Source organism: Exophiala dermatitidis, assembly GCF_000230625.1.
Source record: "Exophiala dermatitidis NIH/UT8656 unplaced genomic scaffold supercont1.2, whole genome shotgun sequence".
Taxonomy (NCBI): Eukaryota; Fungi; Ascomycota; class Eurotiomycetes; order Chaetothyriales; family Herpotrichiellaceae; genus Exophiala; species Exophiala dermatitidis.
The window spans coordinates 2,682,101-2,707,391 of record NW_008751647.1 but is presented as its reverse complement, the minus strand read 5'-3'; the positions used below and the strand labels follow the sequence as shown (position 1 = coordinate 2,707,391).

The 25,291-nt window shown below is 52.6% G+C and overlaps 9 protein-coding genes across 10 annotated transcripts; 5 read left to right on the top strand and 4 right to left on the bottom strand.

Moving 5' to 3' along the window:
• The first annotated feature begins 61 nt into the window (after nucleotides 1–61).
• HMPREF1120_02440 lies at nucleotides 62–4,455 on the top strand. 2 transcript variants are annotated; one of them, XM_009156483.1, is made up of 4 exons: nucleotides 62–489; nucleotides 562–610; nucleotides 721–1,811; nucleotides 1,885–4,455. In XM_009156483.1, the coding sequence occupies exons 3-4, from the start codon at nucleotides 1,069–1,071 to the stop codon at nucleotides 4,142–4,144; spliced, it is 3,003 nt and encodes a 1,000-aa protein (XP_009154731.1). In that variant the 5' UTR covers nucleotides 62–489; nucleotides 562–610; nucleotides 721–1,068; the 3' UTR covers nucleotides 4,145–4,455. The 2 variants fall into 2 exon arrangements, with proteins under 2 accessions (XP_009154731.1, XP_009154730.1); XM_009156482.1 differs by having other exon boundaries at nucleotides 562–1,811.
• Nucleotides 4,456–4,666: 211 nt separating this feature from the next.
• HMPREF1120_02439 (uncharacterized protein) lies at nucleotides 4,667–5,953 on the bottom strand (the record flags this gene model as incomplete). The annotated part of the gene is made up of 1 exon (XM_009156481.1): nucleotides 4,667–5,953. One exon carries the CDS (start codon nucleotides 5,951–5,953, stop codon nucleotides 4,667–4,669), a length of 1,287 nt encoding a protein of 428 aa, XP_009154729.1.
• A 389-nt stretch (nucleotides 5,954–6,342) lies between these two features.
• On the top strand, nucleotides 6,343–9,339 carry HMPREF1120_02438 (vesicle-fusing ATPase). The gene is made up of 2 exons (XM_009156480.1): nucleotides 6,343–7,334; nucleotides 7,392–9,339. The coding sequence occupies exons 1-2, from the start codon at nucleotides 6,669–6,671 to the stop codon at nucleotides 9,249–9,251; spliced, it is 2,526 nt and encodes an 841-aa protein (XP_009154728.1). The 5' UTR covers nucleotides 6,343–6,668; the 3' UTR covers nucleotides 9,252–9,339.
• A 944-nt stretch (nucleotides 9,340–10,283) lies between these two features.
• On the top strand, nucleotides 10,284–12,520 carry HMPREF1120_02437 (lactoylglutathione lyase). Its single transcript, XM_009156479.1, has 4 exons — nucleotides 10,284–10,311; nucleotides 10,369–10,674; nucleotides 10,735–11,833; nucleotides 11,976–12,520. Exons 3-4 carry the CDS (start codon nucleotides 11,147–11,149, stop codon nucleotides 12,027–12,029), a joined length of 741 nt encoding a protein of 246 aa, XP_009154727.1. The 5' UTR covers nucleotides 10,284–10,311; nucleotides 10,369–10,674; nucleotides 10,735–11,146; the 3' UTR covers nucleotides 12,030–12,520.
• A 56-nt stretch (nucleotides 12,521–12,576) lies between these two features.
• HMPREF1120_02436 (alpha-glucuronidase A) lies at nucleotides 12,577–15,096 on the bottom strand (the record flags this gene model as incomplete). The annotated part of the gene is made up of 1 exon (XM_009156478.1): nucleotides 12,577–15,096. One exon carries the CDS (start codon nucleotides 15,094–15,096, stop codon nucleotides 12,577–12,579), a length of 2,520 nt encoding a protein of 839 aa, XP_009154726.1.
• A 919-nt stretch (nucleotides 15,097–16,015) lies between these two features.
• On the top strand, nucleotides 16,016–18,490 carry HMPREF1120_02435 (uncharacterized protein). The gene is made up of 2 exons (XM_009156477.1): nucleotides 16,016–16,116; nucleotides 16,226–18,490. Exon 2 carries the CDS (start codon nucleotides 16,363–16,365, stop codon nucleotides 17,011–17,013), a length of 651 nt encoding a protein of 216 aa, XP_009154725.1. The 5' UTR covers nucleotides 16,016–16,116; nucleotides 16,226–16,362; the 3' UTR covers nucleotides 17,014–18,490.
• On the bottom strand, nucleotides 17,079–19,449 carry HMPREF1120_02434 (mitogen-activated protein kinase kinase kinase; the record flags this gene model as incomplete). The annotated part of the gene is made up of 3 exons (XM_009156476.1): nucleotides 17,079–18,938; nucleotides 18,978–19,005; nucleotides 19,052–19,449. The coding sequence occupies 3 exons, from the start codon at nucleotides 19,447–19,449 to the stop codon at nucleotides 17,079–17,081; spliced, it is 2,286 nt and encodes a 761-aa protein (XP_009154724.1).
• Nucleotides 19,450–20,074: 625 nt separating this feature from the next.
• Nucleotides 20,075–21,799, top strand: HMPREF1120_02433 (DNA repair protein RAD50; the record flags this gene model as incomplete). Its single annotated transcript, XM_009156475.1, has 1 exon — nucleotides 20,075–21,799. One exon carries the CDS (start codon nucleotides 20,075–20,077, stop codon nucleotides 21,797–21,799), a length of 1,725 nt encoding a protein of 574 aa, XP_009154723.1.
• Nucleotides 21,800–22,040: 241 nt separating this feature from the next.
• On the bottom strand, nucleotides 22,041–24,490 carry HMPREF1120_02432 (uncharacterized protein; the record flags this gene model as incomplete). The annotated part of the gene is made up of 9 exons (XM_009156474.1): nucleotides 22,041–22,261; nucleotides 22,311–22,458; nucleotides 22,517–22,825; nucleotides 22,876–22,981; nucleotides 23,068–23,338; nucleotides 23,397–23,505; nucleotides 23,558–24,141; nucleotides 24,189–24,374; nucleotides 24,433–24,490. The coding sequence occupies 9 exons, from the start codon at nucleotides 24,488–24,490 to the stop codon at nucleotides 22,041–22,043; spliced, it is 1,992 nt and encodes a 663-aa protein (XP_009154722.1).
• Nucleotides 24,491–25,291: the final 801 nt, after the last annotated feature.

The following is a 25,291-nucleotide window of genomic DNA, read 5'->3' as shown; positions in this document are numbered from 1 at the left end:
TACCACAACTTCTTGTTGAACTTGGAATGTTTTATTAGTACTATCATCATCTTGTGCTCAAGCTCTTCATGTCCGTGTCTCCTTAGGTAGGCTTCCGACTCAAAACCTCTCGAAGAAAATATTCTCCAGCTCCGGTCCGGGCAGACAAGTTCAGCTGCCAGCAGGCATGCAGTCCACTGCATGCAGTCTCAGACATCTACTGTCTGTCCGCGAACGGTTGAGCGTGAGCACCACCGACTGCGGACACGTTCTAGACTTTTCACCGGGTGCAGATAACACCGCAGGGTCTGAATTCGCGTCCTGACCTAGTACTACGGCGAGGTCACTTGTCCTGGACTCGCTTTGTTCACTTTCCCCGGTTTCATGGCTTCCTAGCGGGTGGAGGTTATTCTTGCCTTGTTTGAATCCGGACTTCCGGTACCTTGTATTGTCAACACTACGTGTGTTAGTGGTAAGGCGGACAACCAGAGAGGGAGGGTGAGAGTACAAGTGAGTCTACTCATGCCTCTTCCATTGCCTTGCAGGAGAAGATGCTAAAGTGGTGTCGCGGATTAATGGCAGATCGGAAACGTGCCACATTCCACACTACACCGTTTGTTGCTTGCGGAATGTGAGGCGTGACCTTATGCCTCAGCCTTATCCCACCGACCGCAAGGTCGAAAAAGATCATTCTTATACTAAGGCAAGGCTGCTAACATGTTCCGAACATCATAATCACAGTGTCCGCAACCAGACTGTGCACTCTCTTCGAGATATTGACCACTGCTCGGCATCAAAGAGACATAATGCCCAGTACTCGCATCAAATTGACCGTTTCCGGCGAACTCACAGGTTTTGCGTTGTCCATTGTTGCCTCTGATGAAACCATCCACGCTTCAACGCAAGCGGACAAGACCTCTGCTATAATGGACTTTCCTTTTATCCTGCATCGACCACCTTGTTTTGCCGAGTTTCTCGTGTCCTCATTTATGCGTGCACACCCTGTCGTCTTTCACTACTTGTCTTGTTCTTTTCGATCACCACTCTGTCTATTTTCTTCTTTATCGTCTACCAGCAACATTCGCCAAGATGGTGACAACTAGGTCTGCCACTCCAAATAATGGTGGAAACTCCCCCAGGGCTCCTGCCCGGAAGAGAGCAAAGACTACAAATGCTCATGCCACATCGTCTGGTAACTCTGCACCTCCTCCAACGACGCCGACCGGAACAACCCAACAAGCCCCTCCAAATGCGCCCGCAACTGCTTCCGGGCAGGTTAGTCCGGCAACATCTACTGGACCCGACTTTCACCTGCCCCGGCCTGTTCCCGTTGACACCATTACTGCATGTCGAACAAAGATACCTCGAAACACGTCCGTGCGGGGGTTCCAGAACGATAAATTTGAATGCTACTTCAATGCCATGATTGTCATGCTGCTCTCAAGCCGCAGACTCATGGCCTGGATTGAAGCCAAATACATACCGATCTTGATGAACGCGGAAGTAACAATAAAGACTAACGTTGCAGCCGCTCTTGCAAGCCGGGAAACGTCCGAACCAGATCCCCTCCAAGCAAGCTACACTGATGCGTTGTGCGAGTTGCATGCGCTCGGCGAGGTTTACTGGTCACAGTCGGATGACGACGTGCTAGAGTTGGCGCGAAAGGCATTCTTCGCTTACGTTGGTAAGGAGATCACTGCGCTACCCGGCAGAGATTTCTGGGACCCGAACGAGCAGCAAGACGCTACCGAGTTCTTGAACTACTTTATGGAGATTGCTGAGAGGCAGCGCCTGGAATATTTCGGAGAGCTCATGCAAGAGCGGAGACGGAGGTAAGTTGCAACCACGGAGGGCGGAATCTTGTTGGCTACGCGAGCACTGAGCTAACAGAGCCCTACCCAATAGCCAAAGCCCGGACCCAATTGACATCGATGCTATGGCAAAGTATATGGAGGTAGGAGGGCTAGACGTGGGTCTAGTGACCGGGCTCTCACAGACTATGCGTATCCGATGCAACATGTGTGGTACGCTGCCTGGCCAGCCGACCATGACGCGCATCCAGACCTTGTACGAGATGGAATCGTGGCCTCTGTCGTTCGGCGACTTGTCTGCTGGTATTGTCCCTCCTGCCAATGGTAAGGGCAGGGGCAGGGGCAGGGGCAGGGGCAGAGGCAGAAGGAGAGCAAAGGGTAAAGCACCAGAACAAGTTGGCCCACCTGTGCCTTTGGAAGATCTGATCGGAAATGACATGCGGGGCCAACAGGAAGGCTGGCTATGTGGGCGCTGCCGACCATACATCATCGACCAAACACACGCAGCCCGACTGGCTGCCGCCGGAGACGACGCCGACGAGCAATTAAAAGCTCAGAAGCAGAATGAGGCCGAGATCGATGGCTTGGCCCGTAACCAGACCATCAATCGCAAACGATTCTGCAAGCTTCCCGAAGTGCTGATCCTAACTATGACACGGTTTCAATTGGTTGGGGAGGACTACGAGAAGGACAACACCAAAGTTCAATTCGGCGAGGTGCTGGATCTGACGCCCTACCTCGAACACCATAACCTTGGCCAGGATCCAGTTGATCGATCTTCGGCCAAGTATCGGCTCATCGCGATCATCAGCCATAGAGGAGACAGGGAAGCCGGCCACTATATCAACCACGTGCTAGCCTACAAGAACCCCCAAACGGGCATGGGCTCATTCACAGAGGTCGACGATGATACGGTCGACACAGAATTTGATTTGGACGACGTCTTGAAGTCGCAGGACCGAGACTTCACGCCTTATGTTTTCCTCTACGAGAGGATTGTCAATGCTGATGATGCCGACCAAGGGGCCGAGAAGGACCCGGAAAAGCGCAACACCCCACCCAGGCAGTCTACGCCAGCAGTGACTGGCACAAAATTCAAGGTCGACAAGGCCGAGACAGCAAACTGGTATGAGACGCTCGTTACCATCTCGGCCACGGTGAAAAAGCAACTGGTCAACTTTCCTCCCTTTGTGCTGGAACCCAAGTTGCCTACCACCAACGGTGGTTCTACGACGGTCGAACTGAAGAAGGGCGCTTCCAGTGCCACGGTGATCATGGAGAAAAAGGGGCCCTCGAACCTCATACTCACGATAAACAACCGAACCCCCCAGGATGGTGCCGGTGCCGGTGCCGCCACTGGCGCCACTCCCACTGCTGTGTCGAGATCGCGGGCTCAAACCCCAGCACAGGCACCTGCCACCACGACCACCACCAGTCCCATTGCTGTGTCGAGATGGACGGCGATCAACCGAACGCCCCAAGATGGTGGTGCTCCCCCTACTGCTGCCACCCCCACTGCTGTGTCGAGATCTCGTGCTCAAACCCCGGCAAGAGCCGTCACCCCAGCTCCGGCACCACCGGCACCCACGAGGGTCACCAAGAGGAAGCGAGCTGCGACGCCTACAGGTTCCACGAGCCCGCGCCAATCCAAGAGACAGAAGGCCGCACCAGCGGCTGTTGCATCGACCGCTCCGCCGGACAATAGCATCGATGTCTCAGGTACAGCAGGAACAAGAGCTGCTCCTCACGGTCCTCTAGGCCTGGGTCGCGCTGGTCAAGACGGCCGTGGTGGTCGAGGCGGTCAAGGCCGGGGTCGTGGTCCTGGTCGAGGCGGTCGAGGCGGTCGAGGAGCCGCGCGCGGCGCCCCCCAGGCCAGGATCCTAAATTCGAGTCCGTTCAACCAGGCCCGCCGATCCGACCCGGCGTACACGTCTCTTGTGCAGGGTCGCTTTAATGTCGCGGATCGACTGCGAAATGATTGGGATGACAACAGTGACAATGACGAGGCTGATGATGATAATGTCACTCGTACTCCCAAGTCTCGCAATCACACGACCGCGGTCAAACGCAAGAATGTGACTTGGGCAGCAGGACTTGACAACGACAGTCATACCGAAGAAGGTTCTGTCACTGCTACCGAGGGAACTCTTTCTGATGAGGATTTGTCCTTTGGTCACGGCCGACGCGGCGTCCGTGTCGTCGAGTATCGCTCTCTCCCGGATTATATGCGCGATGTCATGCAGATGCAGATGCAGATGAGTCAAGCTGGTAGCCGACGACGTGGTGTGACTGCCGAAATGGATGACGAGAGCGAGACTGAGTTTGAGGGTCTGGAGGAAATGGGTATGGAGTGAGTGATTGATGGATACCTCCTGAATGCGAGATGGGGATGTGTACCTACCTACAGTACCTCCTCGCTCTCAGGTCTACAGTCCTGGGTATTGGGGCATTGGGGAAAGGCAATAATAGGTAATGATAAGGTAAGGCTGTTTCCGTCCCTTAGTTGAAAGGGGTTGTGAGGACGTGCGCCGGGCCTGAGTTAAAGGAAAACCAGAACAGAAACATCACCGGTCGGTTTAGGCCGGGCTCTAATAGACTCTGATAGATTTTGTGCTTTTGCATGAATTTTTGATAGTAAGTAATTCAGTGTTCTTTTTTTACCCCGTTCGTTCCAGTCAGGATTGATTACTGTAGATTCATTGACCGCTAGTAGGGGAAAGAGAACGACTTTATAGTACGGCGGGTAGACTGAATTGGCGCCTCGAAGGTGGAATGCAGGGCGAAAGATATGAAGTTATTCTAGTATACCGTAGTCATTAATGTCTTGCTAGTACTTGTAGGGTATCATGCATGTCATCATATTATCATTAAACATCTCACTCATCAGGGCTCCGCCGACGATGGCGGTGGTGATGATGAGGACTATCGTCACGCTGAGAGCGGTGTCGATGACCATGTCGGTGGCGGTCATGGCGACGATGGTGACGGTCGTCCTCCAAACGTCCGCCTTTGTCGTCTCCATTTCCATCATTATTGGGGCTGCGTTCCCGATTCCGATCTCGATCTCGATCTCGATCCCGGTCGCGGCGCTCGGTAGTCGTGGTATTGGTATAGCCTTCGTCCAAATTGAATCCATCGAGGCTATCTTCATCGACGTCTTTTGATTTGTGAGTTGTATCGCGGCTGTCATCGTCTCGCTGTTTGCTTTTGTCTCTCCTTCTTCGCCGTCCACTAATTGTTTCTTCTGCATCTCTACCACCGCCATCACCGTCGTTATCATCTCGCCTCTTTCTTCTTCTCCGGTGATGGTGGTGGTGGTGCCTATCCTGACTCTCACCATCATCATCCATGTTTCTGTTTTTGTCTCTCCTTGGCCCCGCCGCAACAGCCAGATCCTCAACTTCGCGCAAATCCCGTTCCCGCTGCTCCATCCACTTTTGTCGCTGTTTCTCCGCTTCACGTAACTGCCTGACACCCCGTTTCATCATGGCAAGGGGATCCTGACTGGCTATCCGGGCGGATTCACGCTCTCGTCGACGATCAGAGTCGTCGCCCCATTTTGCACGTGTCAACAGACCATCGTTACCAGTACTACTTCCTCCATAATACCACGGTTTGCTAGTGGCTAAGTCTTTGTCTTTTCCTGCAGCATGGGACAGATAGACGGTATATGGATCTTCGTCGATTTTCGAGTTCTTTCTGGCAGCGGATCCGGAGGAGTCGTTGTGGAGTTGTTGTTGATGTTGATGTCGGACTGGGATTAAGGAAATGTTTCCATTGGAGTCGACGATCGAGTCATCTTCCTCTTTTTCGTCAGGTCCTTGCCGTTTGAGCGACAAGGTCGTTGCTACCTGTCTTTCCCGCGCGATTCGGATATCGCAGTCCGTGTCGTCTTCGCCGGCCAAGCGACGCTTTTGGATCCGATGTGCTGGACGTGGAGCGCTGTCTTGTGACTGTACCTGTATTGTCTTGACTGAGTCGTCCGATGGCTGTGGTGCGCCCCCACGTAGTAATCGGACTCGCTCGTCCGCTTCATCTCGTAAGGCTTTCTTTTCGCGCTCCTCGGCCTGCCGTTGCGCTTCTGCTTCGTCGCGGCGGACTCGCTCGATGGCGGCGGGGTTGTATACGTTCCATGATTTTTTGCCTAGAAGATGGAGGGGCATGATGACGATGACAGACAGCCAGACCTGTTTGCGGTGCGGTGCGGAGGGCTGGCCTGCCCTGGGTTGAGATCAACGGCGGGTGTCGCTGTCGCGGTGATTCGGCGTCATGTCGGGGATGCCCAGGGCAGGGCTTTAGACAGCAGCCCAGGCGGTGTACATCATTATCTAGGTATCGTTGCCTTGACAAGAAGCCGTTTGGGGCTTTGAGCATACAGGCTGTATTATCAGACTGACCAGGGACAATTGCATGTCGCGGGGAGCCGAACCACAAGGTTGAGACGGGAAGAGCAAACTTGACAAACACATTGATGACTAAGCGAGGCGCCACATACTAGTACAACGTAGGTCGGCTGGGACTGTGGCGTAGGTTAGAGCGGCGTTATCATCATCATTGTTGGAGACACTGTTGCGGAATGACCGCGGCCCCGAGAACCCAGACAACAACAGCGAAAGTCGAGACTGACTGCACAAGGCAAAGAGTTGTTTCATACTGAGTTTCGACCGTCCTCTAGGGCCAAATACCGTGCATGGTGAGAATTTGAGGCATCACAGTTTCACATTTCCACCCCCGGCGCCTGAGTGTCCGCCCTCCCTCTTGGTCAGCATCAGCGCAGGCGGCCGGATTCGTTCGAACATCTTTACAGGCAGGCGCCTGTAAAGGAGTGCTCTCTCACCCCATTTCTGAGAACGCCCCTATATCTCACAATACTTGGAAATGTCGTTTCTCAACAGGAATAACCTCTTCGGCGGCGGCCAGCAGCCTCAACAACCTCCCCGAGATCCCTATGGCTCTCCCAACCGAGGCAGTCCCAGGCCAGGCTATGGCGGCGGCGGCGGCAGTTATGATACACCCATGAACGGAGGCTACGATACACCTCCGACCCGACAACCTCAAGGATATGGCAATGGCAGCCCTGCGCTCCCTGCCAGAAACATGCCACCGCGACCCATGGGCCATCAGAACAGTCCAAGTAAAGGTGGGGGTCGCCCAGGAGGCGGAGGCGGACACACAATGATTCTACAGCCCGCAAAAAGCCCAGACAACTCGTACACATTTCGAAATCTGGTCGCAGTGTCGACGCAGGACCTTCCTCCTTCTCGCGATGGCACAGACATTTTCCTCCTCATCAACGGCATGTACGTCGTATCCGCGCGGCCGCTGGATTCATTTCCGCGAGGATTGATCGGATTGTCGGAACCGCAGAGATCGTGGATGGGTGTTGCTTTGACGGACCAGGTACAGGCTGAAGTGTACGACCCCTTCAGCCAGGGCAATCAAGCGTACATTGGATCAATGGACATTGAAATTGGCTTTGCAAGTACGAGAAAGGTCACAGATACGCCATATGACCAAGATGATCTTGCGAGGGAAATTACCAAGGTATGATATACTCGGAAGCCACATGTCGAGAATCCCCCACTGAGGTTTTGTGTCTAGTTGTTCAACAGCCAGATGTTTGCACCTGGCCAGAGATTCCTGATGGACTTGAAGAGCATCCCTCTCAACCTCCAGGTCAAGACTGTACAATTAGCAGACTTGAGTGAAAAGTCCGCCCCTACGACCTCTGACCCCGGCGCCAGGGGTATCTTGACTCCGCAGACGCAGATCAACTTCTTCAAAGATGGCAAGTCGCCCATCAATCTGAAAGCATCCACGAGGAGACCCGCGGCCAATTCCATTATTGCCCCGGATTTTAAGTTCGAGGACATGGGCATAGGTGGTCTCGATGCCGAGTTCGTCACTATCTTCCGAAGAGCTTTCGCCTCTCGTGTATTCCCTCCCGGACTGGTTGAGAAGCTGGGTATCCAGCATGTCAAAGGCATTTTATTGTATGGCCCGCCAGGAACAGGAAAGACTTTGATTGCTCGCCAGATCGGCAAGATGTTGAATGCTCGAGAACCAAAGGTCATCAATGGGCCCGAGGTCCTCAACAAATACGTTGGTCAGTCGGAAGAAAATATCCGAAAGCTGTTCGCCGACGCGGAGAAGGAGTATAAGGAGAAAGGCGATGAGTCCGGACTCCATATCATCATCTTCGACGAACTCGACGCCGTGTGCAAGCAGAGAGGTAGTGGAGCCGGAGGCGGCACGGGCGTTGGCGACAGTGTTGTCAACCAGCTGCTTTCCAAACTCGACGGTGTCGACCAACTCAACAATATTTTGTTGATTGGTATGACGAACCGAAAGGATATGATTGATGATGCTCTCCTACGTCCTGGTCGTCTGGAGTTGCACATGGAGATCTCTCTTCCCGACGAACATGGCCGAGCGCAGATCCTGAAGATTCACACCCAAAAGATGCGGGACAACAAGGTCCTAGATCCGGATGTTGATCTGCTTGAACTTGCTCGCAAGACGAAGAACTTTTCGGGCGCTGAAATTGGTGGTCTGGTCAAGTCGGCCACATCATTTGCATTTAGTCGGCACATCAAAGTCGGGACCATGGCCGGAATCACCGACGACGTGGCCGACATGAAGGTGAAACGAGCGGATTTTGAAAATGCCCTGGAAGAAGTCAAGCCCGCCTTTGGCGTGTCGGAGGAGGAATTGTCGTACTGCTTACGAGGAGGAGTCATCCACTATTCGCAATACATCAAGGACGTGTTGGAAGAAGGGAAACTGTTTGTCGAACAAGTGCGACAGCCACAATCGACTCCCTTGTTTTCCGTCTGTCTCCACGGCCCACCGGGTTGTGGAAAGACGGCATTGGCGGCCAAGATTGCCATTGACTCTGGGTATCCGTTCATCAAGCTGATCAGCACCAAGGACACGCTGGAAATGAGCGAAAGCCAGAAAATATCCTATCTCAGCAAGGTCTTTATGGACGCATACAAGAGTCCCATGAGCGTTGTTGTCTTGGACGATGTGGAAGAATACATCGAATGGACACCGATAGGTCCTCGATTCAGCAATCCCATTCTCAAGACGGTCGTGGCACTCTTGCGCAAAGCCCCGCCTCCAGGACGCAGTCTGTTGATTATCGTGACGGCGACACAGCGGAGTGTCTTGCAGCAACTGGACTTCTGGCGTCACTTCAACTCGGATATACCCATTGCAAATGTCAGGACCTATGAAGAGCTCGAACATGTCATGAAGGAGTCCAAGGCGTTTGCGCCCCAGGATACCTCCAGAGCCATCTCTGAGATTAAAGATATCACCAGGAGTGAGGAGGTCGGCGTGGGAATCAAGCATGTTTTGCAGGCCATTGAAACGGCCAAGTTGGATACCGATTTGGTGTCGAGGTTTGCAAATACCATGTCTAGGGCGATTGCCGAAAGGGGCAATAGTTATGGTTAGAGAGAGATGGTGTACTAGTATAGACTCCATTGATACTGTATACAAATTAGATTTTGGCCTTTATCTGTAAACGTTTTGCATGTTGGGAGCCATTTCCGTCTTGTCAAACCCATCCGCATGTTCTGCATGTTCTGCATTGCGCTGGTTTGGCCATCGAGTCACCATGGGAGAACGGGTGCATCACGACATTTGCCGATGATTGGGTGTCTTGGTCGAGGAAATCCCAGTGTTCGACCGTCGGATCTTGGAGAAAGCCAGCAGACGAACGACCATGGACCTTCGGGCAGCCTCGTTGCCAGGTCTCCCGAAGGGCATATTGATCTAAATCGTCGTCTGCCTCGTCATCCAACAGGCACCGGCGGGGACACTCTGTCCCATTGTATCCGCCACAGTCTGCCCGGGCTTTTGGCACCAGCGCGACTAGCACTGGCTATTGCGCCTCTCTGCGTCGAAAGGTATCCGCACCCGGTGCTTCGCCGGCGCCCCAAAGATCGGGATCATCCGATAGCTGTTTGAACAGCGCCCGGAGGCGTGTCTCGATGTGTCCCGCGATATCTGGGATCACATCGGCAGTTGTCGGTTGGGCGGCGAAGCCATCTGTGGGAGAGGCGGCGCTTAGGCTCTCTCTGTTGGAGCGGTGGGATTGGGTTCCTCGACTCGAGGGGGGAAGGTTTGTGCAGACGGCCATGGTGGCACGATCGGGTCATCAGGGACACGTCTGCACAGTCAAATTGGTCAGTTTCACATGCACAGGCGCATTCAGCACCACCACGAACCAGAAACCCGCCTTCTCTTGAAGACAGTGGGAGGCATGGTGATGGTGATGGTGGTGGTGGTCTGCTGGAGAAGAGAAGATATGATGGAGCATTGAGGTGAGTGGGCAGTTTATATATACTATGTATTCATGCCATCGGACATGACACTCTGATGGCAGGAACATCTCTGGACATGCTTTGCTGACGGGGTAGGTGCGTCTGCCCCGGTCCATCAGGCAGCCTCGTGAGCCGCGGTTCTGCAATTTGAAGGCTGCGTGCCCTTCAACCACTGGCACGGCCAGTATGTGAGTGGCCTAAAAGTCACTGCGAGCAGTACAATTGATCAGCCCCGTCATCGCCAGCCTTGTCAAGATCTCAGCCTCGTTCTGCCGAGTTTTGCTGGGGCAATTCCGAACTTGGCGACATCGAGGCCCCGCAACCCGCATCCTTCTCCACGGAATCATTCAGGCCCTGCATGCTGCATGGGTATTTGCCGCCTTTCGGCATTTATTACATTATTGTACCATTTGTACACTTCCGAGTACTATAATGTGGGGAACCATGTGTTAATGAAGTACGGTAGGACCTCCGAAGCCGGTTGAGTCCAAGCTGTCACGATGATAGAGGAGGAGGAGGAGGAGTATATATTGTTTGTTACGGACCACTCGGTATTTGTTCTACATTTTGTTCGTAAACCTTGGACATATGATATCAGACTGACTGGACAGTTAATTGAAGGACAGTCCCCTCGATCTGAGAAAAGAAACTGTTTTCGTTGGACTCCTCGACTCGCAAACCACTTGAAAGCTCCAACAATTTCAACTCGACACGTCGGTGTTGATAAGTTTGCTCAGCAATTAATACCAATCTGAGTGTTTACTTGCTACACGAGTCTTTTTCACCTGTGAACAACAAGGACGTCAACGGAATCGAATTGCATTGAATTGCATCGGCGCAGTGTCTCTTCTTTGGTCATTCAGTCAGCCATCTCATCTATTGTCCGTCGCCAGAGTATACATACATACAGGAAGGGACAATTACGCGGCCAGCGTCAAAAACCAGCCGCGTTGCTACCCAGCGAGCGACAACACCACCCCCTCCCACCCAGTACAGTGCCTGCCGATCAAGGTACCAACCATCATGGCATCATCATCAGAACCCCAATCTCAATCAGGCCCTGAATCTCATTCTCATTCTCAACCTCAATCATCCAACCCATCCCCCTTTCCCCACGGCGTCTTCCTCCCCAACGGCAACCACACCGACCCACCCCTCCCTCCCACCGACGCCACAATAGGCTACAAGCTAAACCACATGATGCTACGGATCCGCGACCCCAGCGCCAGCTTACACTTCTACATCACCCTCATGGGAATGCGCACGGTATTCACCATGAACGTCGGCCCCTTCACCATCTACTACCTAGGCTACCCACAGACCGACGCCCATCGCAGTAACTTACCTCTGTTCGGCGCCGAAACCGCCGCCAACCTGCAACACACACTAGGTCTGCTCGAACTGTACCATGTGCATGGTTCGGAAACTCAAGACAAGGACCACTATGCCACGGGGACGGGGAATGTGCCGCCCCACTTGGGATTCGGACACTTGGGGTTCACGGTCCCTGATGTCCCGAAAGCGCTGGATCGATTGAAAAGTCACGGCGTGCCAGTCCTCAAAGATTCGGGCGTTGCTACGCGTGAATCGATTCCGATTTCGGATTGGGAAAATCAAAGGGGTGTCGGGGTCGAAGTTAGGGGCACGGATACGGAGATTCATCCCGAGTATAAGAAGGTTTTTGAGAAGATTGCTTTTGTGAGGGATCCGGTGAGTCTCGACAAAATTCTGGTTTGCTTTGCTTGGCTTTGCTTCGCTTCACGGGGGGCATCTCTGGTCTTTATCATGTGTATACCCAGCTGTGGCTGAGTGTGAATCCACTGACTAATTAACAACCTGGTCTTTTTTCTAGGATGGGTATATCGTCGAACTTGTGCCGCAAAATGTCGACCCGCTCGATCCGTAATCTGTCAACGATACTCGAATATTTTCGGCCGGATGCAAGTGCAAGCCTGGGTACTACAGTATTTTATCCGACTCGCAGATGCACGACTCAGGGCAGCGCGATGGGAGAATCCGGACTGATTTTTTCCACGCTTAGAAGCTACTCACTGCCAAACTACGATGGGCGGAGGTGCCGGGGATAAGGCTGCCTGGTGTCATATCTGTCTTGGCTTAGAAACGTGCGGACCTACAGAGTACAGTGTTCTCTGCTTATTCGAAAACTATTCATGTCCATCTAGGCGTGGTGGCAACACAATCAGGAAAAGGGTAGGGAAATAGGCTCATGATTGATCCAGCAATGATAAGCTGTAAATGGAATGCCTTTGGTTAGAGTCTCCTGACAGCAAATAATTCAAGCTCGCGTTCATCATGCAAGATCCTCGGTCGGTTGAGTTTATCAACTTTTAGAGCCATTAGTATCATTCCTCATACAAGCGTATACGTCTTCACTCATGCATATCCCAGTCTACAGCCGCTTGCTCTGTCAGCCCTGCATATTGGGAATTTTCTCAGTCAACAATGCCCTTCGGCAACACGACGACATAGTCCACAGGCGCGGGTTCAATGCCATCGGGGATACCGGTAATTTTCAACTCATCTCCCTTGTGTACGGTGACGTTGTGGAATGTGATCCTCGTGGCCGAGTGGCCATCGAGATAGGTCGAGGGTGCATGGCCCAGGAGGTCTTCATTGTTGCCGACCCAGCTGCCCACAGTGTGGTTGTTCAAAGACAACGTCCACTGAGATTTGCCTCCTATCATGTCAAAATACTGTACAGCCACATCGTACGTTCCGTTGGGGAAGGTCAGGGTCGTCATTGCTGTGCCTGTTGTGGAGTTCTTCGATGTGACAATTGCTTTGGTGTTGGAGGCGGTCTCGAAGGGGTCCACATTGTACACTTTGTAGCCTTCGAGAGTCATACTTTCCGCCTCAACTCGCCAGGGATGATGACCAACACGGCCGGCTGAGTCTTCGATGCCAGAGAGGTTATGGTAGAAGTCGTTGATGGCGTCGCGCCAGACTATTGAGTGACCCGCCTGATAGACCAGGCGGAAAAGGGTCTCGTTGTACCTCTGCTCGTCAACCTTGCCCTTGAGGCTCTCCCATTGTGTTGGAAATGTCTGTGCTGTGTCCGCGCCTGCATAGTGGGCATCGTAAAAATGCTGGATCACGGTCTTGCCCGAGTGTAGACGTTGGGTGTAGTTGACATGGTGGAACCACAACAAAAGATCGTCGGGAGTGGTGCTAATGTTCTCATACATGGCAGCCACTTCGGCCGGATACTGCCCCGCGAACCCCGTGCCATTGCTGACAGTCCGGTCCATGCCGATCGTTTTGTGGTCCGCCCGCGTCCACTGGCCCCAACCATTACCGTCTTGCGACGCCGGATTCGGTCCAAAATGCGTATACAGAATATCCGTGAGCGTCTGGATGCCCAAGTTCCCGGTGTAGTTCTCATATGCTGGCCACGACGCCATGGACATATCGGTGATGGTCTTTATGACTGCCGGATCTGGGCCAAAGGTCAGGCGAATCCAGTCTTGCAGGATGCTTTGTGCGTCATCCGCAGGATTCCACGCCAGTCGGCCGTAGCCGTACAGGTTTGACATCGACAGATGACTGCCCAACCACGTGGTGTTGGTTCCCACGTTGACGACAGCTGCATAGCCACCAAGAGGGCGGTTGAAGCGTTGACCAGAGATGATGTCCCGGACACGAGAAGATGTGTGATTAGCCCGCATATCGAAATCCAAGATCGTTTTCCACAGAGGAGGAATGTACACCAGATGACACTGCTGTCCAAGGTACTCCTGCGTCACTTGGAGCTCAATGGCCGTGCTGGTGTTCGTCAAGTACGTAAAGAGCGGAGATGCCGGCTCGCGCACCTGGAAGTCGATGGGACCGTACTTTATCTGGACAACAACATTACTCTCGAATTTTCCATCTAGCCCGCGGAAGAAGTCCACTGCAGCGTTGGCACGATCGTTTTTCCAATTTGATTCATTGATGTGGTTGTCGTAGACAAAGGCTCGGAACATGAGTACGCCTTGGTGAGGTTGCAGAGCACGAGCGAACAGGTTGGCGCCGTCTGCGAGAGTCCGATTGTATGTGAGCGGCCCTGGTTGGCCTTCGGAATTTGCTTTGACAAGATACCCAGCCATGTCCGGAATACCGCGGTAGATTGTGTCGGTAACATTTGTCCACCACGCAATCACACTGGGGTCAAGCGGATCGAAGGTGCTGAGGTTGCCATAGACAAGCGAGGCAGTCGGGGAGGCAAAGTTCAACGATATGCCTACCTGAACTCCATATGGTCGGAAGGCATCAGCTAGCCGGCCTAAGCCTTCGACATTCGCCGGGCTGAGGAGCGAGGCATTTGCATTAACATTGTTCACAATGATGCCGTTGACGCGGATGGAGGCCAGTAAACGCGCGTATTCCGAAACCCGAGTCAGGTTGTTGACGACCAGACCATTTGCGAAGAATATCGAAGGGCCACCATACCCTCGCTCGATAGAGCCGTCGAGATTGTCCCATTGGTTGACCCATCGGATCGGCGCGCTTGGGTTTGTGGCATAGGCAACTTTCGAGAAGTTACCTTGAGCAAGCATGGAGAGGTATTCGAAGGCGCCATAGAGAGCCCCACGTTCATTCTGTCCCAGGATCTGTACAGCCGGACCTGTTGTGTTCAACCAGAATCCATCGTTCTGGAGCTGTGGAAACTTGGCCGAGTTCCCATACGTTTTGACATAGTCATCGACAGTGGCAACCACAATGGACGATGCAACCTTTGAGCTCTGATTCAAAACGTCGACGTTCTTGCCAAAAATCCCTTGAATACCTCTTTGGAGCTCAGAACCGGCCACATGAATCGGGCCATCAGCGGTAGAGTTTATAGCAATGATGTGAGTTGGCAAAGAAGGAGGAGGGCCTGTCCCAGGGAGGGGCGCATAACGCAGCCAGGCATTGATGCCATTTTCTGCGGAGACGAGGCTGAGACCAAACAGCACACAAAGAACAATCTTCATGGCGACCTATGCCTGTGGAGAAGAGCTTGTCCATGTCCGAACCTGGCGCTTACCTTGACCATTTATACATATACAAGGTCCACCTACCGTCACATTGAAGCAGTGATCACTGTAGTGGTGGCTGGAAACAAACTCCCCGGAACATTGACTCGTGCGAGCTCGAAATATCCATACCACAGGTCACAATCCACCTCATGGAACAATCCCATATGTGGCGGACCCCCACAAACACTGCTTTTTGGCTGGTTGCCGATCGAGTGGCGATCGGTCTTCAACAGGGTTTTCAAGAAAGGAAGGTAGACGTTGATCGATGTAGCTGTCGGCCAGGATATTCAGGCGTTGTGCCGGCGGCCCATCCCAGAGTTAGGCTAAAGCTCCTCGGAGGTCGAATTCAGGCTATATCTGCTGAACATGGCCCGGAGCCGGGGGAAGTGCAGAGCAAGTAGAGAAGGGTACGCAGCACACGCGGCTCAGAAGACACATCCAAGAGACTTCCAAAGGCAGCATCGCATATAGGCATGCTATGTTGCAGCTTGCAATTCAATGTGATTAGACGGAGGGAGATGTGTTCCATTTGTCCACAATTGAGGATTGAGGCAATGCGCAGTTTGGACCAATACTGCACCGGACGGTCCTACGGTTGGGCAGACAACGTATGCCGCACTTCTACAAATAGCATGGCAGGTACTGCCAGTGAGAGTATGTACTACAGACTGGTCGTATGTGCTACGCAGGCGACTCCAGCAGGTGCTTGAAGCTGAAGGATTAACCTTCGGGTCGTGTTTACCTCAATTCTGGCGCCATACATTGCGTCTGGGGTCGTAGTCTTCACAAGTGTATTCCGTGGAACCCGAATTTTCCCACCGTGGCCACAAGGGCCACCGTGTAACAATGAATACCCGTGGCAGGAAACAAAGTTCAGTAGAGCTCTAACGCAAGACATGAGGCATCGGACTATGCTCTCTCAAGGCGAGTGGAACTCTAGCAGGAATACGGGCGTCAGCGTGCCTGGAGGATGGGGTAAGTACGACGTGTCCCCTATTTGCTCAGCCTTGCCAGGCAGAAAGGTTTGTCGGAAGTGCCCCAGCAAAAAGGACAATTCCAATACTGCAGCCTGATCGGCTTCCAGATTAAGTTCCGTATCTCCTTGATGCAGGGGACTGTTCATGTATTCTTGTTCTTGCGCACCAACACTGCTGTGAAGGGGCACGGCAGTCTCGCATCAACAGCGAATCCCCAGGACGGAGCAGACTACTTTCCATAGCCATGGCGTTGCCACCCGTCTCTTCAAACCTACCATCCCAGGCCCAGCTCTCTTTGCGTCTTTCTCGAGCGGAATCGAGAAACCACCCGCCGATTCTTGCATTGCCACCCGAGCTCCACCTCATGGTTACCCAGGAGCTAAGCTACCCAGATGTGCTGGCTTTGAAACTCTGCCATCCATACTTCCACGGGTTACTCGACCGTGAAACTACCATTCAAAGTCGGGTCCAGTGGATTGTAGATCGCGCAAGGTTGGGTCTTCCTATTCCTCGAAGCACAAAGGTGTCATTCCGCTCTGATGCCTCGTTTGTAGCACATCCCGAGATCGGAAAGATTCTGAGGCAGAGACTGCGCCATCACGACTGCCTAGAATGTGAGACAGCAAGAGAGTTTGTAGTGAAAGCCATGGGGACTGCGAGAGGAAGGACCTTCTGTTTTGTAACGGAGGAAGATTGTTGTCCTCATATCATCAGTCCCAAGCCCAGGAATCAGCAGTTAAAGTGGCTGCGACAGTTGTGGGTTGATGCGGACAACCGAGCAGAGCCACCGACTTCGACCATACTCGCGGGTATCAAAAGATTGAGCCTGTGCCTTTGGATGGCGGTCATCTGGTTGGCCTTAGACAGGCTTATCTTCATCGCGCTTGGCGCTTGATATTGTGTTAACTCCACCAGCGCTCCGGAAAGGGAATGCTTCTGTGTCAAGCACATGAGCAATCTTCAAATGGTGCCCATCTGAAAATCTGTGCCGCTCAGCCATGAATCCCATTGGGTCCAGTCAATACCTTCCGAGATGAGCTCTTCCATGTCTTGATTCTGGGGCAGCAGCGAGTTCGGATCCTCGTCTAGCATGCTGGATGGCATACCAGTCTCAGATGCGGAGACGTCGATCAAGCAACTTCTGCTGCTATCAGGTTCATGTGGCGAGTTTTGTTGATTCAAGGCGTGCGATCGCGGTGGTCTGTTGCTTGCAGATTGATCGCGCGCACAATCTGGGGACGACTTCGTGGCTGGAGGTGTCTCAGTGCCGCTGATTTTGAAACGAGAATCCTTTCCTTGCCTACGCAACGACAGTTTGGTTTGCAATCGGAGCCGAGCGGTTTCTTGGATCTGCCGGAGTTGGTGGATGAAGGGTGGAACATCGCCGCTTACGATTCCTTCCCTGGCCATCGCTATCTCTCGCGCCTTGAAGGCTTTCAAGCATAGGTTGCCAACCGCAACGTATAAGGTTCTCTCAGTATCTGTCATCATTGCTGGGTTATTTTGGAACGTCGTCTCCACCAACCGCCATGCCTTGGAGGAATCCACCACAAGGGGTTCAACCCGGAGAGTGTCAAGTACATGAACGAAAGCCGACCATTTCAGATAGTAGGCGAAGTTCCAGGAAAACTGGCGGACATGTGGGCTTGACTGAATCATGTCGAATTGCTCCAGCAGCTTCAGACTGACATTCCAAACGTACTTCCGCTCCGATTCTGGCACCTGTAATCGATTCTTCCACTTCCTTGGATGTCGAGCCATAAAGCGACATACGTTCAAGGAATACCGGGCGAAGAGAACTGTTGTAAGGTGCAAAGGATCCGACGGTTCGCAATAGCGGAGATACTTGGTTTCGATATGGTTCTGCAGTTCTTGGATCGCATCGTCGTTCGGCATGACACTTTCCTTGGTCGCGAAGATGTCGGCGACAAAGTTCGGTCCGCACGCCTTGCGATTGATGGACGCCATTCGTCCAGCAAAGGCAAAGAATTCCGACTGGACAGCACAAAATATCATGTCAGTGGGCTTAGAAGAGTCTGACGGGGGGGCCGGCATGCCAGGGTAGATGTCCGCATCATCAGTATTTGTGAGTGTCCCGGTCATGTGGATGTCCCCATTCAGGGGTTGGAAAGTAGGTAGACCACACATTTCAGCGGCACGGTTGTCGTGCATCTTCAAGCAGCTCCAGATCCTGCGCCAGATTTCGGCTTCGAAAGGTGCAAGCGCCAGTAGGGTTGCATTTTGACGTAGACCGATGGCTTCTGCAATCCGGAGTGCAACGCCCGTCAATGTCCATATTGATCGTGGGCTGGAAGTGTCTCGAATTGAAAGGATATGTAGGGTCAGAGCTTGCAGCACTACAAGGTTTTTCGAGTTCATAAAGTCTGCCCTTGCTAATGCCTTCTTGGTTGAGGCGACATAATTGGACAACAGGTTGCGCCGAGATTGACCGAATCGTTCCTGGCACTCGGTCTCGGTCAAGGATAGAATTGCTGTGCTGTATATTGCGAACATGAGTGCATGGAAGCTTCGTGGAACAGCAGGTATGTTGTCAATAGCCTCATTGATCGCCAATTGTAACGAAGGGGCGTGTACAATCTTGGTAAGGGGTTCAACATTCTCAAGGAAGATTTGCCAGAGCTCATTGATTTGGTCGGTGGACGGGTGTGTATATCTGCTACTATGGCATGGACATACCCCCATGAGCAAGTCGGAACTGTTCTCTGAATGTTCTCCGTCACTCAGCTCATCCGACAAATCGTGAGTGTCTTTTTTGGTCTCGGGCAACTGAAAGCTGGTCAGCACAACATTCCACAGCGCCTACAAGGATTATTGGCCACAACTATTGCTATAACGTACCTCTTTTGCTATCCGCGTCATCAAGCTACTGCAGAATTGTCAGTAGACATTAGGAAATAGTGCGGAAACCTTACTTGTCCACAAAGTGCACCCGTTGTCTGTCAGAGCCAGTTTGGCCTCTGCTGAAATGTTCCCTCGCCTCCGGACCAGCCAAAGATGGTTCTGGTTGTTGCGAGCCGCGGTCGGTTTGCGGGCTTTGGGTTTCCTCCGCGTCACCTGATAGGACGGTCCCGGGGCGGGAGACCGCCTCTGGGTGGAAGCCTTGTTCTTTGATGAACGCTTCATATTGCTGGACACGATCTATCAGAGCATCGCGTTCCAGAAGCTTCAACCTCTTCCGAGAGTGGCGGGCCGGTCGATATGTGCACTCAACATTGTGCTTCTTGCAAGCACCGCACGGGTAATCCCGATCACATTTGACCTTCCTGTCAGAGCATCTGACGCATGAATAAACGGGGCGGTTGGACGGCATTGAGTCTGAATATGCACATTAACTGGTACCTTAAGCACACATAGAATAGATACCATCCCCTATGGATAGTGATGGACGTCGAGTCAGTCCATTTGGGGCATGCAGGACGACCAATGGATGATCGAGATGCCGTAAGTGAGGAGGTTCAGCCTTGCGCGCTTCGGCAGACCTTCTGTAAGTGAACGTAGCTGTGCTAAAATGACGCCCAAGCTCAAGCTGCCCTTGATTGCAATTTCAAGCTTAGGCAACAAGCTCTCCTTTCGGTCAAAGGAGCAGAACACACCTGAGCGCGCTTTCGATGCTTTCGGTGTCCGTGCTTATGATGACAAGATGGGACTGATCGTTGGCGGATCTGTTGGTTTATTGTGTTGGGGGACGGATGCGGACTCGGAAATCATGTTTCGGGCCTGGGGCTCGAGGCCCGAAATCCGAAGGCCCGAGTTGTGATATGCACCAACATCAGCCTTCGGGCTCCAGACACAAGGCTCCGAGCTGCGACCTTTACCACAGCAATGAATGCAATGTCCACGCCAGCCTGCGACTGATTTATATAAAATGTTTCTCTCCGTCTACGCCCCCAAGCTGGCAATCTTCATAGTTGCTCAAACCTCAGAAACTGTCAATCATGGCGACTACACCGTCACAACCCGAGCAAGCTGTCGATCCCGACAAGCCCTCTCCAGCCTCGAAGGAAACGTCCGACTCCAATGGCAAACAGGAACAAGCGCAAGAGCACGCAGCAGCAAACCCGGACGCTGAGCACTCTTACCCTCCGCAGAGCAAGATGCTTTTCATTCTCGCCAGTATATTCCTGGTTGTGTTTCTGACCGCTCTCGACCGACTCATCATCGGGGTTGCAATTCCGTCGATCAGCAACGAATTCCAGTCTCTAGGCGATATTGGATGGTACGGTTCGGCATATCTGCTGACATCCTGTGCCTTCATGCTTTTCATGGGCAGAATTTACACGCTGTACAATCCCAAGTGGGTGTACTTGGGTTCACTGGTCGTCTTCGAAGTCGGTTCCGCGGTTTGTGGCGCCGCTCCAAACTCCAAAGCCCTCATCGTCGGCCGCGCCATAGCCGGTCTCGGAAGCGCTGGCTTATTCCAAGGAGGCATCATCATCATCGTTTTCGTCGTCCCTCTCCACAAAAGACCTCAGTACACAGGCCTGCTCGGCTTGGTCTTCGGAGTTGCTAGTGCTGTTGGACCTCTTTTAGGCGGTGCTTTCAGCGACGGACCTGGATGGCGATGGTGTTTCTACATCAATCTCCCCTGCGGCGGCGCTGTGCTGCTTTTGCTGCTCATCACTTTGCACATCCCAGCAGGAATGCTTCCACGACAGCCAACAACACTGAGGGAGAAGATAGCAATGCTTGACCTGCTGGGCCTCTTCTTCTTCCTGCCCTGCGTCATTTGCCTCCTATTGGCACTACAATGGGGTGGAGTCACTTATAGCTGGTCCAGCGGCCGCATTATTGCCCTCCTTGTTGTATTTGGAGTGTGCTGCCTGGCCTTTCTCGCAGACCAGTGGTGGCGTGGTGACAAAGCCATGGTTCCAGGGCGCATTTTTCTTCAACGAAGTATTCTGGCTGGCATGTGGTTTGCACTTGTCGCCGGCGGCGCTCTCATGACCATGTTCTACTACATTCCGATCTACTTCCAAACCGTCAAGAACGCATCGCCTACCAAAGCGGGCATCATGAACCTACCCATGGTCATTTCCCTAGCCATAGCCTCGGTCATGGCAGGCTTCCTCACACGGGCGACTGGCTACTTTGCACCTTGGATGATTCTCTCCTCAATCATGACTCCCATCGCCTCCGGATTGATCTCAACCTTCACTCCTCACACAACCCACCCTGCATGGATTGGTTATCAAGTCCTTTTCGGCTTTGGCTTCGGTCTAGGATTACAACAACCCTCTGTTGCGGCACAAACAATTCTGTCACGGAAAGATGTCTCCACGGGCGCATCACTCATGCAGTTTTGCCAGGCTCTTGGTGGTGCGGTTTTCATCAGCGTCGGGAACAATCTGTTCGACTCGCATCTCGAGGATAATCTGCACAACATACCAGGCATAGACATCAAGTCTGTTGTCGAGACGGGGGCCACGGATCTGAGGAAAATGGTTCCCGCGGACGAGCTCCCACGAGTGCTGGTTGCCTACAGTGACGCATTGCGGACCGCATTCTACTTGTGTATTGGCCTGAGTTGTGCGATGGCTTTCGGAGCTGTGACCATTGAATGGAAAAGCGTAAAGAAAGGTCGACAAGCAGGTAAACAGGGGCAAGAGTCTGGCCAGGGAGAGAAGCAGGGAAATGGGGACACGGGAAGCACCGGTCATTGATGCTATTGTTCAGCCGACACGAGCGGTCCAAAGTCTGACGGAAAAGCGTCGGATGCAGGAACGCTTCATATGGCCTGACACCAGGTGTCCGAAGCACCTTTCTCCTCTCACCAGCTTGTCAGTTAGCTTCTCACACGTGCCCACCAGCCGCGCTGGACTTCAGTTGACGCAATCCTTCGACTGGAATATTCCAAGTCATAATCCGGCGTTCCTGGAATGGCCACCGGCTTCATTCTGCAACTCATTCAAGGTCCTTTTCGTAGTGGATTGTGGTGCCGTCCAACTTTTGCCGCCCACATTTTGCTTGCACCTCCAAAACACCTCGCTCTGAGCCCACGATCACGTCTATGTTGATGGGAATTTCGATGGTGAGAGGAGTTCGTCTCCCGCTACTCCTCATCTCCCTCTGCTTCGTTTCAACAATCTTGGTCACATCCATTCTAATGGTTCCAACACACCTAACTGCTTCATGTCAGCACTTAGGGTCTCATCGTTTTATTGGCCAACCTACCGCTGTCGTTAAGACGACTGGGCGGATCATCCTCCTGATAGCCATAGAGACGCTGGGATATGATGACCCGGCTCCGATCGCTTCTGGAGCGCCCAATTGCCGCATAAGTCTTGATTGTCTTCGTCATCTTGGGACATATCTCATCATTCTGCTGCGTGTCAGATGCTTCTTGCTAGGTGAGTGCAGAGCCAGTAGCTTTTGCTTACCCGCTTGAGATGCCATTGCATTTGATTCTTGGCTCGAAGCCCAAGCAAGGGGCATTTGAACTTGTCATCTTCGTGGTGCTTTTCGGCGTCAAACTGTTCATGTGTGACAATCCCAATGAAGTATTGAGATTTTCTCGCCACGATCTGGCCTCTTTCACACCCAATCATTGCGGCTCCGAGAGCAACGGCTGGCCATGGTCTTTCGGGCTGCACAAGCTCGACCTTACCGCCAAAATACTTCTGGACGTGTTCATCAATTCGACTGCGCATGTAAGGTGACGAGCCGAGACCACCAGAGAGTATACAAGTCTGGCTTTTGTTAGCGCTCCCTTTCTCTCTTTACTATTAGACTTACTGACTTGAAGTTCAGGTTTGTCCTCTCCTGGGGGGATTGACTCGTGGAGCTTGGCCACCAAAAGGCATGCCTTTTCGACTGCGACCTCGAACATCTCCTTGACTTGTTCGCTGTATGACACGTTAGCCATGCTGCTATTTATAGCCGCTGCTATTAGGGGCCACTGTTTGTAAGTCAGGTGTTCTTGCCAACGTACCGAGTGATTCGAACGCTATTGCGTCTGAAGTCATATGCTTTTTGCATCGCCGGATCCTCCTCGTCGAGGTCAGGTATCCTCAGTGGGATCAGAGACACTCTTTCGTCATCGTCGGTTCCGGTGAATTCGCATTTTATGTCTTCAAATGCATCCATGAATGCACTCCCTGCGCAAACCGATGCCGATGGGAGATTGATGAATGCTTCTCCAAAGATCTGTTTCAGATGGCTGTGGAATGCACGATCGATGTCTGTTCCACCACACTGAAGTGCTAGATGTGGCCCATGTTAGCAAGCAGCTTGGCGCCTGTCTATCTCTTCACAACTTACCGAGCTGCGGGCACGCTTCTTCAAGTTTCAAGGGGCGAGTCTTCTTCACGACATGCACGGTACCATCCATGGTGCCGCCGCCGAGGTCAACCAACATGATGCAGCTGTTCTAAAGGATTTTTGGTAAGTCAAACAACAAAGAAACAGGCGAGGTCTCGTACCTTGACCGCATAGCCACCATTGTTCTCCAACGATGCCTGCAAGGCCGCAACAGTAGAAGCTTCTGGCTCACTCACAAATATCACCTCGTCCTTGACGCCACCTCTTGGTCCGCCTATGCCAGCAGATGCCGCGCATTGCAGAAACAAGCCACGGACTTCTGGGGTCCAATTTGCTGGCACCGCGAGGCAGAAGTGGAAAGTTGTTTCGTCAAAGGCTTCCATTCCAAGGAAGTCATGGTAATGCATCATGATTTTCTGGTACAGGAAGTGCAACCAGTCTGTGGTTACCGTGGTGTGGTCCTTTCCTTCAGGGAGCCTCATCACTTCTGCACCAACGCTGTGCTCAAGCAGGCGAAGGTTGTTCTGGGAAACATGGATGGCATCACCCCATCGCAGTTTCCACCAGACAGTGGACTTGTTATCTGGTTTGATGTCGTTTCCGAATTTGTCCTCCGGAAAGTCGTTTTCCTCGGCATACGCAATTCTGCTAGGTACCTTGTCTTTGCATTTGTTTTGGTTCTTATGCCATGCCTGGTACACCTTGACCTGTGAGGCTGGCTGACCATAAATTCCAGTTGCTATGGCTAGTCTCGTCAGTTGAGTTTGCTAGATGTCAGAGCATTGCGGTTACCTGAATACGTGCAACCAGCGTCGATGCCCACAACCATGATATTCTTCTTCGAAGTCTTGGTAGCCGGCTTGGAGTCATTCTTCTGCCTCTTCGCTTGGGCTGCTGGGCCAGTTGTGGTATCAGTGGGTCCTCTTTTCCTGGCAGTGCTCTTTTGACCCGAGCCAGTCGACTTGAACGATCTGCTGCCTACCCCAGCTTGGATGTTAGGACGTTGGCTGGTGTATTCTAGGCACCATATACATACCTTCACGTGGCAGCTCCGCATCTAACAGTCCAAGCACATCCTCGAGGACTCTCGCCATGGCTTGAGGGGTATGATGGGCAGTGGCTGAATCAAAGTGTGAGTGGATCTCTTTTTTCAGACCTTGGTGGACAAGCTGCTAATAAACAAGGTTAGGAACGATGCCGAGGAGGAGGAAAGAGGAAAGAAGGAAGAAGAGAGGAAGAGAGGGGGGAGGCCCTTCTTATACCATAACAGTAGGTAGAGACCCGCTTCCTTTGGCTCACTTGAACTTGTCTTCCAATTCAAGTCAGAGGACTTTCACCTTCGACAGAGTCTTTGATCAAGTACTGGTTACAACGAGTTCATGCTCCCTTCGAATCGTCTTACAGGGTGCATCCGACCACATGCCAGCATGATATATCATCTGCTTTCCATTCTATATCTTACACCACTTTTATTTCGTTGCAACCGTCACCACTTTGCTTTGCATTCTTTCTCGCTCGAGGAGAGATTGTATCTTCATTGACCTGGCCATTCCAATTCCACGCTCAGATCCACTAGTCAGCTTACTACTTTATCCCCCGTTGGAGACACTCCTTAGAAGGCAGACTGCGCGATGGAGGAGGCCGACTGTCCCAGCAATATGAAGTCGTCCTCTGAAGGTCGGTTGGATGGCAGTAGAAGTATCAAACAAGAGTTCCCAGCAATTGACAACCAGCCAGGGCTCAACGTGCCCGTCGAAGATGGCTCGGCTGCAGAAGGTGCAGATTTTGGTTCTCCCTGTGCCAGTTCAACAGCACCAAGCTTCGAATCTAACCCTCAAACTGGACGGCGCGACTCAAACGCAGAGCCTGGCGAGACGGAGCCTGCCCGACCCCGG

Bases quoted from the DNA above. Each gene is read 5' to 3' on its own strand.
- HMPREF1120_02440 (XM_009156483.1), top strand. From the start codon at position 1,069: ATGGTGACAACTAGGTCTGCCACTCCAAATAATGGTGGAAACTCCCCC. The intron at 1,812-1,884 runs GTAAGTTGCAAC...CCTACCCAATAG, and splicing joins ATGCAAGAGCGGAGACGGAG to CCAAAGCCCGGACCCAATTG.
- HMPREF1120_02438 (XM_009156480.1), top strand. From the start codon at position 6,669: ATGTCGTTTCTCAACAGGAATAACCTCTTCGGCGGCGGCCAGCAGCCT. The intron at 7,335-7,391 runs GTATGATATACT...TTTTGTGTCTAG, and splicing joins TTGCGAGGGAAATTACCAAG to TTGTTCAACAGCCAGATGTT.
- HMPREF1120_02437 (XM_009156479.1), top strand. From the start codon at position 11,147: ATGGCATCATCATCAGAACCCCAATCTCAATCAGGCCCTGAATCTCAT. The intron at 11,834-11,975 runs GTGAGTCTCGAC...TCTTTTTTCTAG, and splicing joins TTGCTTTTGTGAGGGATCCG to GATGGGTATATCGTCGAACT.
- HMPREF1120_02435 (XM_009156477.1), top strand. From the start codon at position 16,363: ATGGCGTTGCCACCCGTCTCTTCAAACCTACCATCCCAGGCCCAGCTC.